The following is a 14,872-nucleotide window of genomic DNA, read 5'->3' as shown; positions in this document are numbered from 1 at the left end:
GGCACATCAGCGCTGAAAAACACGGTTATACGTATCTAACCACTTCTGTTGGCTATATGGGGCGTACAGAGCACAAGGAAATCAGGTCCAGTTACCAAATATGTGAGAACCAGACACAGTTTGTATGGTACACTTAAACACATGGAAATGTTAACTTTCTTTTTTCTTTTTAACATTATAAGTTATTTACAGTATCTGAACACAAATCTCCCTGAAACGAGCTTCAGATAGGGATCTGAAAGAAAAAAGTATGTCAAGAATGACCAAAAATTGGACTCCGTTCCGTTATTCACTGAACGCATCATATGTATATATATCTTGCCTTTTTTTTTTTTTTTTTTTTTGATGCCATACAAAGCATTGGATATACAAATTTACACAAAGCTAAACGGCGTGACAAATATCTTGGCATTTGAAGGCGGCGCACCAAATTCCCTTTAAATGGTGCTAGCAAATGCGAGGCCAGCAGTATTGCCACATTTATTTTGTACACATCCACGTCTATCCCCTGTCACCTGATCGCGCTGTAGTTTGTCTGCTTAGCCATAGGCACACCCTTCACCACTTGGCAACGCCACGCCAGAGCTTGCGTTTTATTCGTTTAGCTGAAATGCCAAGATGTTTGTCACAGGCTTTAGTAATTCTCTAACAGCTATTAGTGTACTGACTACGATTTTTCGACTTCATGACAATACGTCATCTTCCAGTGTCATGAACTTGAGCAAACAAAATGATTGCACGTTACGGTCAGTTAGCATGTTATTTTTATTCATTGAGTTTATACAATAAAATCAAATAGATAAGTTGAAGAGAATATTTTATCTTATCTCTTCTTTCTGTTTTGCCTGCTTAATTTCATTGTCTATTTCTTTTCCCCATTTCCGGCTAGGTACATGCAGCACGTCGTATCGTGTTCGGACAGTCGCTACTTCTGGTGTTATTTGCGCATCAAGTACCAATTCTTTGAGTCCGTTCTCGATCAGCGGACTCCTTGCGGTCAACTGGATAGAGAGAGAATCGTAGCTGCTCGCTTCTTTATCGTGCCACGCAACGGCAGACAATTTACTTTCATCTAAGGGCCCCGTAAGTATTAGTGCTCTGGGCCTCAGTTGTTTATATTGTGAAGATGTTTCACTCAATCCCAGGGGAAGATCATTTTTGTCACAAAAGAAGTCCACGTTACACCAAATGCCTACTCTTGTGTCCATAGGTGCAATGTTCCTGAAATCAAAAATAAACCAAACAACTCGTCTACGTACATGAGCAGTTGACGAAGATATGATGAACCTATGGATCTGACAACATATATAGGAGAAATCGAGGAAAATATAGAAATTGAAATACACTGAATGTCACCTCTAGCCATTAGGGATGCGCACGAGACAAGATTTGAGGCTATCTCGTCTCGAAAATGTGCTGTAAAAGTGATGTCTCGACTCGAAAAACGTATTCTTCTCTATTGGAAGAGTTGTGTCTCGACTCGAATTTTGTCAGGAAAATTCTGTCTCAACTCGTCTCGTGCGCATCCCTACTAGCCATACAATGGGTCACAGTAGTTTTGATACCAAATATCTTGCTGTTGGCTGGATACTATGGATATTCTTTTCTCAGCTTTGTAGGTCTGTAGTAATATAGGATATTTATAGTGAAATAATCAATTTGTTTTGGTTGTATTACCTGGATATAGGATATAATTACATATTATGTTCTTAATCTCCTAGTCATGCAGAGGATTTTGATATATATGACATATACTTTAGGTCAAGCTGTTTTATATATTTCCACCCCCGAAGGGGTAGAGTCACTTCCGGGCAAAGAATTGTAACCTGTTTTGGAACTTGCTCGACGAATCCTTTCAGGAAATGTATAGGTTATCCCCAGATTCAAGGTTCAACTTCGGAAGCATCCCTGCTTAGAACGTAAGATTAGTTGGAGTTTTTCATATTTCCGTTGGTTGGTTAGTTGAAAGACTAGCTTGAGTTTGTCATATATTGGTTGGATTGCAGTTTAATGTCCCTCTCAGCACCGAGGCTATATGAGACGTGAATCTACAGTTTAAGAACAACCCGAAGTAACAATGCATTGAAATTTCAATACTCTCCCACCAGGAATTGAAACCGGAGTCTCGTGAACGTAAGCCTCTAGATAAGTAGGGAGGGCTTTTATTATATTTTGTTCTTAGAACAATATTCACAATGTTAAAATATTGATCTAAGTATCCTGGGGGTTATGTTGGACAGATGGGGGCCAAAATTAGTTTAAAAAAAAAGGAATGTGTACGGGAGAAATCATTCCATGTAACGAAAAAGTAATTGAAGTGTGAGCAATGTGTGATCGTAGTGATATCGAAATCGTAGTGCAATCGGCGGGTGGGAAATATGTGATAGACTATTTGCTCTTCGCGGAATAATATGTAAGGGTATAGGAATACACAAATTGAAATTCGACCGTTTTGAAGTATGGAGGGATCCTGTATTGGGTGCGATATTTCAATTCTGAACCTAACCTAACCTGACATATCCTAATGTAACCTAACCAAAAGTAACCTTAGTTTTTAAAAAAATGTACTGAAAATTTACCAAGAAGTAACAATTTTTGATAATAATTGCTGGCCCCCATCTGTCCGATATATGCCTATCCTGGTTAGCTTAACGGAAACATCCGAAAAAGTGCAACTTACCAGGTTAATATGTCAGACCACCTTTCGCACTCATAATAACTCTAATGTTGTGGAATGTAGTCATAGAGGTCGTGAATGGTAGCACGAGGAACATCACAGCATTTCACTTGCAATACTTATTCAGTTCCACTTGGAGAATGCAGGCGGGAATCTGCGCCATATTCGTCTCTTCAGAACGAACCCCAAGCGTCCGGAGATTACATAGGCCAGAAGAGATGTCCAAGTTCATGTCGATGTTCCTCAAGCAACGCCTCAACAGCGCCAACTATGTGAATGAGCTATTATCATCTGGAATATGGCACATTGTCCAGGAACAACATCTAAGCCATAACAGGTACATGGCTCCTTAAAATGGCAACATAATTACTCGCACTGACGCGATCCGTAAGCGCCAGCACAGAACCCACTGAAAACCACGATATTGGAATCCACAGCATTAACAGAACCACCTCTGTATTTTACGGTTGGACGGAAACACTGCGGATCATACACTTCTTTTGGTGTCCAGTACACATAAACACAACCCGTAGTTTTAAATAAGGTTCACAGTCTGACTACATGACATGTTTCTTGTCTAAGTTTCCGGCCTAACATGGAAAAAGCGAATAGATTAGTATAATTATGGGATAAAATAATGTAATTGGAGTATGTACTTCAGTTGCAATTTGGATATCGTCGTGTAAACTCTTTTTATTGTTGCAAGTTGAATGCATGATGGTACAACAAAATATAGAACATTGGCGAACTCTTGCGTCGTCACTGAATTCATTTTTGCTTGTGGATTATTTAGAGCCATTTCATCGACAATCACCAATTAGCTTTAAAAAATCGGAGGAATAACGTTAAAAATGGCCTAAAATTGCGTGTAAAGCAAGCAAACGATGTCGTTTCTGATCGATGTTCAACAAGGTGGTGAACACACTCCACAGATATCTCTTCTAGAAGCATCTCTGTAACCACCTTCATGCCAATTCGTCTATCTGAGAGCATCGCTTCGTGCACGGAATCAATTTTGTCGACAGTTCCTGAAGTTCTGGGTCGTCCTGAACGCGCCTCGTTTTTGGTCGATGTTCTCCCTCTCCTGAAGTCAGCAACTTACTCCTCGATTAGGGTATGTGAAGGGCTTTGTTAATCTGTGTTATTATATAATTTATCGTTAAACTCCTTAGCATTCATGCCGTTAATAGCAAAGATTTTTGATCACTGACCTCTTCTCATGTTCGTGAATTCCATATTTTGTGCTTTTTCATTCACTGAATCTCCAACAAAAGAAAGAGTATTTGGTCTATGGTCTTCAAACTGCAACTGAAGTACATACGAAAGTCAATTTATCGCATACTTCAATCGCACTAATCTAGATCTGTATTTCTTTCAGGCTAGGCTGGAAAATTTTCAAAATAGTATCGTAATAACAAATACTCCCGGTACTTGTAAGACTAGGAATTATTAATTGGGACGCTAAAGCCCTAAACAGATTAGTTATAACGATAATTCATATCAAAAAAGCAAAGTAACCAAGAGTATCAGCTAAATTATCACCCAATCACCTAAATTACTGCTAATACAGTTACATAAACCAATAAATGAATTGTAGGAAAAGCAATTCTAATCGTTGGTTAGGGTTCATTTCAAGAGCACATGATTTTATACTTGTATTCTTAAAATGTTTTGACAAATGACTTAAATTGAGATGCTTTTTGCATTAGCTGGAAACTGGTTGGGGTTAAGTGCTGGAGAGTAGGTCAAGAAATATGAAACCTGGGTTAAATTCCAAAGTTGGGCGTCCGTTTCCAGCAAAATTTTTAAAATTTACAGGAAAGATATGGATAATTTGATCCTTTGTGTGCTTGATAATATATAAGAGTCTCGAAAAATCTGTTTATTTGTTATATATAAGCGGTTATAAACATGGGACTATACGGCGAGCGGAGGGAACTACTTGGCGCAAGGTAACCGAACAGTTGCATTGTGGGAAAGAAACGAGCATTTATGTTATCAACATGGCGAATGTGCAAGGGCAATGAACTAGCAGTTTTAACATTTGTGAAGCAATACGTTGATAACGAGCAAGACGCCCAACTTCGGAATAAATGCCTGAAACCTAATATAACCTAACCTAAGTCTTGTTATCTTTGACGTACCTGGGCGGCAGGAAGGCCATAATATGTCATGGAATCTATAAAGAACTGAGCACTAATATGTCACTGGTTTATCAACTAGAAGTAATATTTGTTTCATTTTATTGAATTAAGGATTAAGTTTCACAGAAGGAGTCCATGTATCGTACTCTGAGATGACCTAATCTACAGTCCTCCTAACATATCCTACATTCTATACCATTAATGTGTGGATCCATCCTGTGAAACATACCAGAATTAGGAAAAAATACTTGCGTACCTGGTATTACAAAGGATTATATCCTCATTAATACTAACTGTGATTTCTTCTTCTGCTTCCTTCAGCTTTATTTCGAGAAATTCATCAAGATTTTCGCCTTGTAAATACAGATCTTCAGCATAATGCATATCCTGCAGAAGAAAAACCGTGTTGTTCCACTGCACATTGTCCACAATATATTGATGAAAATTCTTAACAGTATCTGGTGTCAATAGAGTTGGACTCACATCTAGAAGCTCATACTTCCCAAACACGTGACATTTGTCTTCATTAATCCATATTGTCAACATGCAGTTACAAGTCTCACATGAGTCTAAGATGTTAATTACATCAGATGGATTTTTGAAGATTGAGATATGTCCAATAACTTCACGGAATACGTTCAAGAACATTTGGGTCGGATGAACTAGTTTGTGCATAAGATAATGTTCAATATGATATGGCACGTGAATTCTTTGTTGTACTATAGAAAAAATTTCGTAAAAATGGTCCAATAATGAGCCTGCAAAGAAACAACAACCAACCTTTTCTATGTAATTCCAACAAATGGCCCGTAGAAGCCCAAGCTGATGATGAGATATTTTGATCATAGTGTAATACTGGAAAAGATTTAATTTGTCACTAATATTTAGATTGAATTCTGGAGAAAAATTATTTCTCAAAACTGTCAGTTCACGTTCAACTTTTAGCGAAATATTGAAAAAACCTCGGTTGAGTACATTACATGCAGCTCGTTTGAAAGATCGACAAACCAGGCGCATTTGCCCCACTTCTTTGAACGAAAGATAAGAAAACACTTTTTCGAGAAGCCGAGTTGATAAATCTTCTACAGAAACATTTCTTTCAATACTTCTGTGCTTATTCAGTGGAAGTATATCAGCAAACATTTTAGCCACTTTATAGTACACCACACGACAAAGCAGTTTAGCAATGAAATAGTCAAACACATTCTCCAGCATATGAGATGACATTTCGTGCACGTTGTCCATTTTAAAATGTTTCAAGTATTTATGTTCCTGTTGATATAAAGTTCAACTTGACTGATAAGATTAGAAATTTGTAATAGTAACACTGTTTATTGTATGTTTCCATAAACATAATGTTTCATTTTATTTGAATAGTATTATTACGTCAATTGAGTAAGAAAATGTGAAAACGATTACAATACAAATACTTACGCAACAAATAAATATGTAGGATCTAATAATCTAAATACTCAAGTTGTCACATTGACATTCATTATTTTAAGGGAGCAATCAATGTTGCTAACACATTTATACTGGATCTTTAAAAAGCACATTTAAAAAAATGCTATTTTCGTTTCGTCACATAGAACAAACATGTAGAGTTAACTATTAAATGATATTCCCTAATTATTATTTCTATACTCGTCTTTGAGTGCAGATTTATTGTACGGATCCATACGTAGAGTCATTGCATATATATATATTCAGTAAATCGACTCTCTCTATCTTAAACAATTTTTGGGGTGTAGACTTGCATTCTTCTGTGCAGATTCACTTTAGGAGAGATTCAGTGTACGCACACGATAAGAACTATTGTGCAAAAAACACTAACTAACTTGTGTTAGGGTACAGCTAAAAAGCACGAATGCTATATAACCGAGTCAGGATAGGAGCACAGCAAGGGGCCCCCGCGTTAATATGCGGGGATGCGTCCGTAGGGAACAAGCGGGTCAGCGACGGGGGGCATATATGTAGATGAGGATAGCGCAAACCACTGTATATGGCATACAAAAACACTTATCTTACATATTGGATTATGTATCTGTGCGTTACTAAGGACTAGGACAGTATAGGTAATATCGCTATATCTTTTTATTTCTTGCACATTTGTGTTTCACAAGAACATTGACACATTATATACGGTACTAACGTAAATTTCACAAATTGTGGATCTTGTAACTTTCACTTTTATGGTTGCGTGCCCTGAGTCAGCACACTGACTTCAGATACTTCACTTCACTGTGATTAATGGCTTTCTCATGGAAGAAACCTGCTTAACAGGTTAGATCTTCATTAATGTATTTCTACGTAGATACGCATCTCACAGAATTTGGATTGTTTACATACTGATCTATTAAAATATTATTAGAGATTTGTCCTCTAAATTTTACAAGTACGTGAATTCGTACAATAAATCTGCAACTTTCTTTGACTACTTTTTTTTATTTCATAGAAAAATTTCCATTTTCATATTCCACTCAGATCTACAAATCTTCCGAATATTGATTGATTCCTTAAAGTGGCTATTTTCAACAAACGTGAACATTTATCGATAGTTCATTAATTTATTTACCTTAATGATAGGAAAACTAATGTATATAATTCCAGTTGATAAACTTCATAATAAGATATATTACAACGCCCGTCATAAAAACTCGATCAGTAGTTCGAATTACAATTGATCATATTAGTAGAGTTTAGCGTCCCTTTCAGCAGCGAGGCTATATGAGACGTGAACTTACAGCTTAACGTGGGATCCAAACTATATAACCTTCCACTGGGAATAGGACCCTGGTCTTTCGCGACAACGGATTACAATTGAAAGCACAGTTTGTTCTTTATAATGTCGTACCATTTTTTTAATTATTGTTTTTTTACAATTACTTATTTGAATTATAAGTGTAACACATTTATCTGTAGCTTAGCAAGCGAACGCTAGAAAGAGTCAAGCCAGACACGTGAACAGAGGGTAAATCATGTATCATAACTTACACTGACTGGCCAAATCCCTCATAGGCATCAAACAGAGATGCAGACTCGATATTTCTTTCTTTTCTTTTCTTTTTTTTTTTTTTTTGCTCAGTCGTTCTTCATTCGTGTACAGGAATAAATATCCATATTTAATATTGTATATATATTGGGAAGGCACGTAACTTTGTGACTATATTATAGAGCCGCCTCTGACTATATTGAAAAACAGTTATAACTAAACCTAGTGATATAAGTGAAAGGAATTTATTCTATGAGAATACTACGCCTCCCAGGTATGTATAGAAAAAAAACTTAAAGGTGGTGTTTTCAACACGCACTACAATCAACGTTCACTGAGTTCTGTTGTGTGTTTGAATACATTCTTAACTAACTCTATTGCCTATAGACCCAGGAGTTCAGTGCCGCATTCACGAAAACTCTCCAGTTTCGGTCCTTAGCCAACTGGATCCAGTTTCTACTTTGTCCTTTAATATTGTCCTTCCATTTGAGCCTAGCTCTTCCTAATGGTCTTTTTCCAATTGGGTTTAAAAGTTTACTGGCTACGCGACTTGCTTACCTGAACCGCCTAGACTTAATGACCCTAACAATGGTTAGGTAAATCGTATAAATTATGAAGTTTCCGCCATGCCCGTCCCTCGTAGGCCCAAATGTTGTCTTAAAATTTTTATTTTAAAATATTTTCAGTCTGCTTTCTTCTCTAAAAGTAAGCGAACATGTTTCGTAACCATACAGTTCAAGGGACAATTGTCTTAAATATTTTAACCTTAGACTTCTTCGACAGGATTCGCAAAGATTTTGGATTGAATTCTAACATGAATTCCCTGTTTTCAGTCGACATTTGTGTGTGTGTGTGTGTGTGTGTGTGTATGATTTTGATATGTTAATGTTGATTAATTATTTTCTAATTTCAGATAGGGTTTTAATAGTTTGGGTTTGATATTGACTAGACAGCTTTTAGCTGTGTAAATGTTTCCACTATTGCCTTATACTATGTTATGATTTATGAGATATACATATAACTTTGCTATTGACGTCCTGGTTAAACCTCTATAATCTATGTATCAATTAAAATAGATATTTAACACGTCACGTAATTTCAATACAATACTTTGTGCGTCATGCATTATTTAATTCAATTTCAAACTCACTTTCTCCCCAAACTATGTAGCTACAAATTTATATCAACTTGAATAATTAAGTAATTGAGTAATTATTAACAATAATAAAAGATATGGATACAATACATAATAATGTTTCTTTTATTATTTAAAAGATTCTGGAGAAATTCCTATACTATCTATGAACATTGGTACTTTAAAAAGTGAACAGACTTTTAGCAGAAAATAACGAAGTTCAATGGTTTCGTCAGAGGCGGCTCTCGTGGGAAATTACACTAGTGAGAATAAACTTTTATCGCTTCAAACTAACGGTAGAACATTTACTTAATGTTCTAATTCTTATATGAAAGAATTAGTACATTAGATAACTTTTCTTCCCTTAGTTTGAAGCGATAAAACAAATCTTTATTGTAAGACTTTTTCCTCAAAAGCCGCCACTGCTGGGTTTCATTCCTCCTTGAAAGACGTTCTTAAAACAGGTTTTAAAAAGAAAAAAGTCGCAGGAAGGAGTGCAGAAAAACGAGAGTGAGAACATGGTAGTAGATGGAACTAAGCAAACATGAAAATGATTGACTATTATAAACAACGCGAACTTTTGATAAACTATGGGAGGAAAAAATATTCACAAATTGCATATCATGTCACTCGAGTAGAGCCGCCTTCTCATGCGTCTGGTTCTCGCATCCACATGTGGTATTGCGATGACGGATGTACTATTCCTTCTACATTTCTTGAAAGCAAAAGCTTCCAACGATCCAATATAATAGTTTATCTGTTAGAATGAGTTGTAAATGAAAAAGGACGTTGTTTCTATGCGGAGGAAATCCGTACTTCGTTTGTATATAGGATACCATCAGTAAAAATAAAATATTTAGTTTCACGTTACGCCCTCTTTTCTCTAATGGTTTGTGATACTGAGTATTCTGGTATCATTTAGTGCATAGCTATGCTTTGTAAGCTAAAGAAGCTAACGAACGATATTTGACCATAATAATAATAATAATTCACCATCATCATAGGAATTCTGCCATGGTTGGCAGGTTACTTGCCTCAACTGAGAAGCTTCCATGCTCCATGGTCTTCAGCTAACCTCTTCGTCTTCACGTAAGACTTTTCTGTGTTAATATCGTCTATCAATTGTAATCTCCTTCGCCCCCTCCCTCTCTTTCCTGCCACCATACCCTCTAGCACATCCCTCACGATACAGTTCCTTCTTAGCTAATGTCCCAACCAGTTTCTCTTCCTCTTCTCAATAATATGTAAAACTGTTCTTTTCTCCCCCACTATTTCTAAGACCCTTTCATTCGTTTTCCACTCGACCCAGCTAAATCTCTCCATTCTTCTCCACACCCACATTTCGAAAACTTCCAGTCGTTTTTCATCATTTTTGCGTAATGCCCATGTTTCTGCCCTACACAATCAGGCCCGTATTTAGGTAAGTGCTATTCTGTGCTCGAGCACAGGGCGGCAAAAATTTTAGATTTCTTTATTTTTCGTTTTAAGGTTCACAATAAAGTAATTTTTAAAATTAACAACCAGCAAAGTCCCACGCAAGCGCGAGAAAACATATTAATGTGTTTAATTCGCTCTAAGTACAGTAGCTACTAATTAGCTAGCTTATCTGATTATTTTTAAAAAGCCATCCTCTCCCAGCCCCATCCCAAAGGGTGAGGATGAACTTGAACATAATGAAAACTGATAACGTTAAACTCAGCGACCTCGAAAACTATGAATTCAACACGAATATATGTCGTTTTCGATTACTTTTAAAATCTCACCCCCTCCCTGAGGAGTGAAGTAAGACCTTAAAGTTGAATTGGATTAAAACTGTCACTATTCATCTCAGCGACCCCAAAAACTGTGAATTCAACTCTAATATAGGTCGTTTTCGGAGGGCGGCAAAGTATTTAGAGCACAGGGGCGCACAATATATAAATACGGGTCTGTATACAATATAATACTCCACACGAAGTATTTTATGAGTCTTCAACTTTTTTATTAAAGGTCCCATAAAATAGTCTTTGCTTCCTCCTAAGGATTTCTTTCGCCATTCCTATGCTTGCTTTTATTTCGCGTTCGCACTTCATATAATCACAAATAATACTACCCAGATATCGAAAACTAGTCAACCTGCTCTATTTTCTCCTCTTCTAGTTCTATATTTGATACCGATCGCTTCGTTCAAATCACCATAGTTTTTGTCCTTGTAACATTTATGTAATTAGTGAAATGAAAAAGAATCCTAAAGAGGAATTTCATTCTACATTCCAAAATAGTATTTAACTATCGTACGGGATCACATGGTGCGACCGGGACTCGAACACATATGAATTTGTGTTCCATGCAGAGTTGCGTAGACAATAGTTGAGGCTGCTTCGTTTCAAAATGGTATCATGAAAGTGATTTGTCGTCTCGGAAAGTAGTCTGTATCTGTTTCTGTTGAAAGAGCTCTGTCTTGTTTTGTATAATGTCATGAAAATTATGTCCTTCTTGTCTTGTGGGCAATTTTAGTCTCACGAATTAGTACTATCCTCTTTGTATGATCCATCATGATATTAATGGATCGAAGCGAACCTTAGCGAGTGGAATTAAATTGTTCTCCGGAAAGTGTCGCACGTAACAAAGATATCCTTTGGACGTCAATCCTGGGATAGTGGGCGTCCCTGTTCTAACAATGGATGTCCTGTAGAAATCTAGAGGTCCGATTATGTCCCAAAAGGGAATTTCCTGTGGGATCCTTATGGGATAGTTCCGGGCTTTTTGCGGGATAATTACAGAGTGACTTTTGGACACCCTAATAACTTGACGGGAGCTATTATTACTCCGTTAACAAAATTAGAAAATGGGGCTTGCCATTGTCTGTCTCCCGAGCAGGTCAGTTATTGCTAAAATAAAATATTTCTTACAAGTTGATCATTTATAAAAGCAACAGGCCCTATATGAAACTAAAAGGTATGTGCTTTCAAGAGTTATATTTACGGATGCAAGCAACATGGCTGTTAGGTAAGAAAAGCATAGATCGTCATATATTTGTGTATTGTCCTATTCCTTGTGTATCATCCATTTATTCTTAAGGTTTGTGAAAGAAGTTACAGTTATATTATATAGTGGCGTTGCAATGTCCAAATACACTGTAATGCTGTATGTTACCACAAAACTTATAATTTCTCTACATATCAAAGTTATTTGAAGCTCACTGGAAATCAATTATGTGGAAGGTACAGGCGGAAATATGCTATTCTTAATCCACCATTGGTTATATAGTCTATTTAGATCCTAATCAAAGTGTTGAAATGAAAAAATGAAATCTTTAAGTTTTACGTCCCACGCTTATGCCGGTTAGGCTAAAGGAGACGGTGATAATGAGAGATGAGTGAAATGGTGGAATAAAGAAAGTGGGAGGAAACGGGAGAACCCCGAGAAAACCCACGAGCACGATGTTTGTCCACCACAAAGTCCACACGGCGCGAGCTGGAATCGAACCAAGGACCCCAAGCACCGGAGGTGAACGCTCCTAATCAGTGTTGTGGACCAATAATTATTAGAATTTTTGTCCCATTCAAATGAGGCTTCACATAGTTTTAAAGCAATGTGTATGTTAGACTATTGATAGTGTATTGTAATGCTGCAGTAGAGTACAATTTCACATTCCATTTAAAAAAAATAATTTTGAAGTTGCCTAACTTTTTTCTTTTGTTTTGCAGGTTCTTGGAAGGAAGACGAAGTTTAAACAGTATGATATTAAGGAACAAGAAGTACCAACTCAACCAATTATTGGCTACCGACATTCGTCCGCCAATTTTTTCTCCAAAGCCACTTTCTATTGGCTGACCCATCTCCTATGGATCGGCTATTTAAATCCTTTGGAACTGGAAGATCTGGGGAAGCTCCCGGAAGAAGAGAAAACAGGAAACCAATTCAATAAATTCTATAAAATATATTGTGAAGAGCAGGTGAGTTCGTACTTTATCCAAGTAATTGAAGATAGAAAGTAAATTCGCTGCCATTATAGTCCACAAAGGAATATGAATGATCAGGCGCTTCTTGTCGATGTATGGTGAGAACATTTTAATTTATCGTTTCATGAGAATGTTGGCCGAAAACCCAACGAAAATGCTCATCGCAGCTGGTGTGCCACACCCACTTTACAATAGAGAAATGTTCAGAGACTGAAATAGTGATGTCGTCATTTCCTTTCCATTACCATGGTGATCGCCATGTTTTTTTCTATACAAACGCGTGAAGCGAGTGGTGTATTTTAAAGTCTAGTAGAAACAAGGACAACGGATGTAAATAAAATTATAAAATGTTTTAACGACTAAATAATGTTGGTGGGAAAGGGTACAGATTTAGAATATGGAAATGCGTTTAGGAAACGACGAATAAAATCAAGAAAATTCATAAAGAAAGACTTAATATCTAAGAAACTTATTTCTAAAAGCGCCACATATCTAATTGATAAGATAGAAATCAAATAATTAATGTAAACTTCATTGTCATGTAATCCACGTTAAAAAGCAATTATACACAGTAGAAACTCCCTAACGTGCAGATTGACAAATTGACGGCAGTAGAAAAACAGTAAACATATACGATTTTTAGAAACAAAAAGAACACTTTTAGAACAATGTTAATTCTATTGGGATATTTGTTTTTTTTATGTACACTCTTGATAATGGAAGTGCACAATATTAATGTCTACAATATTACAAAAGAAAGGGAAATAAAGCAAGCCATTGGGATTTTTCAGTGCAGACCATCAGTGGATATAGGTCAATCTTTTCTTATATTCCCTATCAATGTTCCTCTTAAACATTTAGAAACAGTACAATAAGAAAACATTCAATCTCACATAAAACATCCAATCCATATATTCTAAACAACTGTTAATCATTAATCCTCTTCATGTATGCAATGTTAGGAAAATTATAATAATGAATCATAAATTTTCCAGAATTATTTAAGGTTAACATCTGATTATGAACAAGATGAGTACTTTTGTTTTCCCTTTGTCTTTTTCTATATTTCTGTTTTTTTAGTTTCATTGACTGGAAATATAAAAAACAAAAACAAATATTTCATTCAGTCTAATGTTTGCAATTCCGAAATATTTCATCTCTGTTTTCACTTTGCATTTAGACTCTTGGTATTTAGGCTATTTGTTGTTTAGAAAATAAAATGGCGATCACCATGGCAACGAAAAGGTTGTGACGTCACACTATTTCAGTCTATTAGCGCTTCTGTTCTGTCTCCTTTGTGTTGATGCTCCAGAAAGTTTTCCGTTGAGCAGCCCAAGCTGTTAATTGCGTTTAAAGAGAAAAAAATCAAATGATATATATTTTAATTTAACGTCTCACGATTATGCTGGACTAAAAGAGACGGATGATTTATGGATAAGAATAATTGTATTATTATTATTATTATTATTATTATTATTATTATTATTATTATTATTATTATTATTATTATTATTATTATCCTGCCTGCGAATCGAACCAAATGTACACGCGCCAGCCACTGGACCAACGAGGAGAGCAAGAGGAAAATGAGTAGAAACAGCAGATATTTAGACAGTTACGACCAGTTCATGTTTATGTTCTGTGAAGAAACGGCCTCTATCACGAGATTGAGATGATGCACTATGTCTCTAAGAAAAGGAAACCCATAATTGGTTCACCTTAAAGTTTATAGATTGTCGTTATTTGCAACATAATAATATTCTAAGAAATGGTAACTGAGTGGAATTTTGTTAGCAAATAAGAACGTCACAGTTAATTCTTTTTCAAAACTAGAGTTCATTATTAAATTTAAATGTATAGGAAGGACGAATGGATATCTGTTTCCATTTGTTGGAAATGTTGCCAACTTAGACGTTTTCCCCTTAGATTTGGAGAGTAAGTCTGTTTCAAACAAATTTCATTAGACTACGGCCAATAATT

At 36.1% G+C, this 14,872-nt stretch overlaps 2 protein-coding genes across 3 annotated transcripts in view; one reads left to right on the top strand and one right to left on the bottom strand.

Annotated features, from left to right (window-relative positions):
- Sur (Sulfonylurea receptor) overlaps nucleotides 1-14,872 on the top strand; it is a 224,983-nt gene that overhangs the window by 117,886 nt on the left and 92,225 nt on the right. For both annotated transcript variants that reach the window (XM_081771021.1, XM_081771020.1), the window contains exon 2: nucleotides 12,638-12,886. In XM_081771021.1, coding sequence (XP_081627147.1) covers nucleotides 12,638-12,886 — 249 coding nt within the window. The remainder of the gene's footprint in view (nucleotides 1-12,637; nucleotides 12,887-14,872) is intronic.
- Nucleotides 747-6,299, bottom strand: LOC145694619 (uncharacterized). The gene is made up of 2 exons (XM_081771018.1): nucleotides 5,078-6,299; nucleotides 747-1,221 (listed from the first exon to the last, which is right to left on the bottom strand). The coding sequence occupies exons 1-2, from the start codon at nucleotides 6,064-6,066 to the stop codon at nucleotides 819-821; spliced, it is 1,392 nt and encodes a 463-aa protein (XP_081627144.1). The 5' UTR covers nucleotides 6,067-6,299; the 3' UTR covers nucleotides 747-818.

Source organism: Thermobia domestica, chromosome 9, assembly GCF_964235325.1.
Source record: "Thermobia domestica chromosome 9, izTheDome1.hap1.1, whole genome shotgun sequence".
Taxonomy (NCBI): Eukaryota; Metazoa; Arthropoda; class Insecta; order Zygentoma; family Lepismatidae; genus Thermobia; species Thermobia domestica.
Note: the sequence above shows the minus strand (reverse complement) of the source record. Positions and strands in the feature narration are given on the sequence as shown.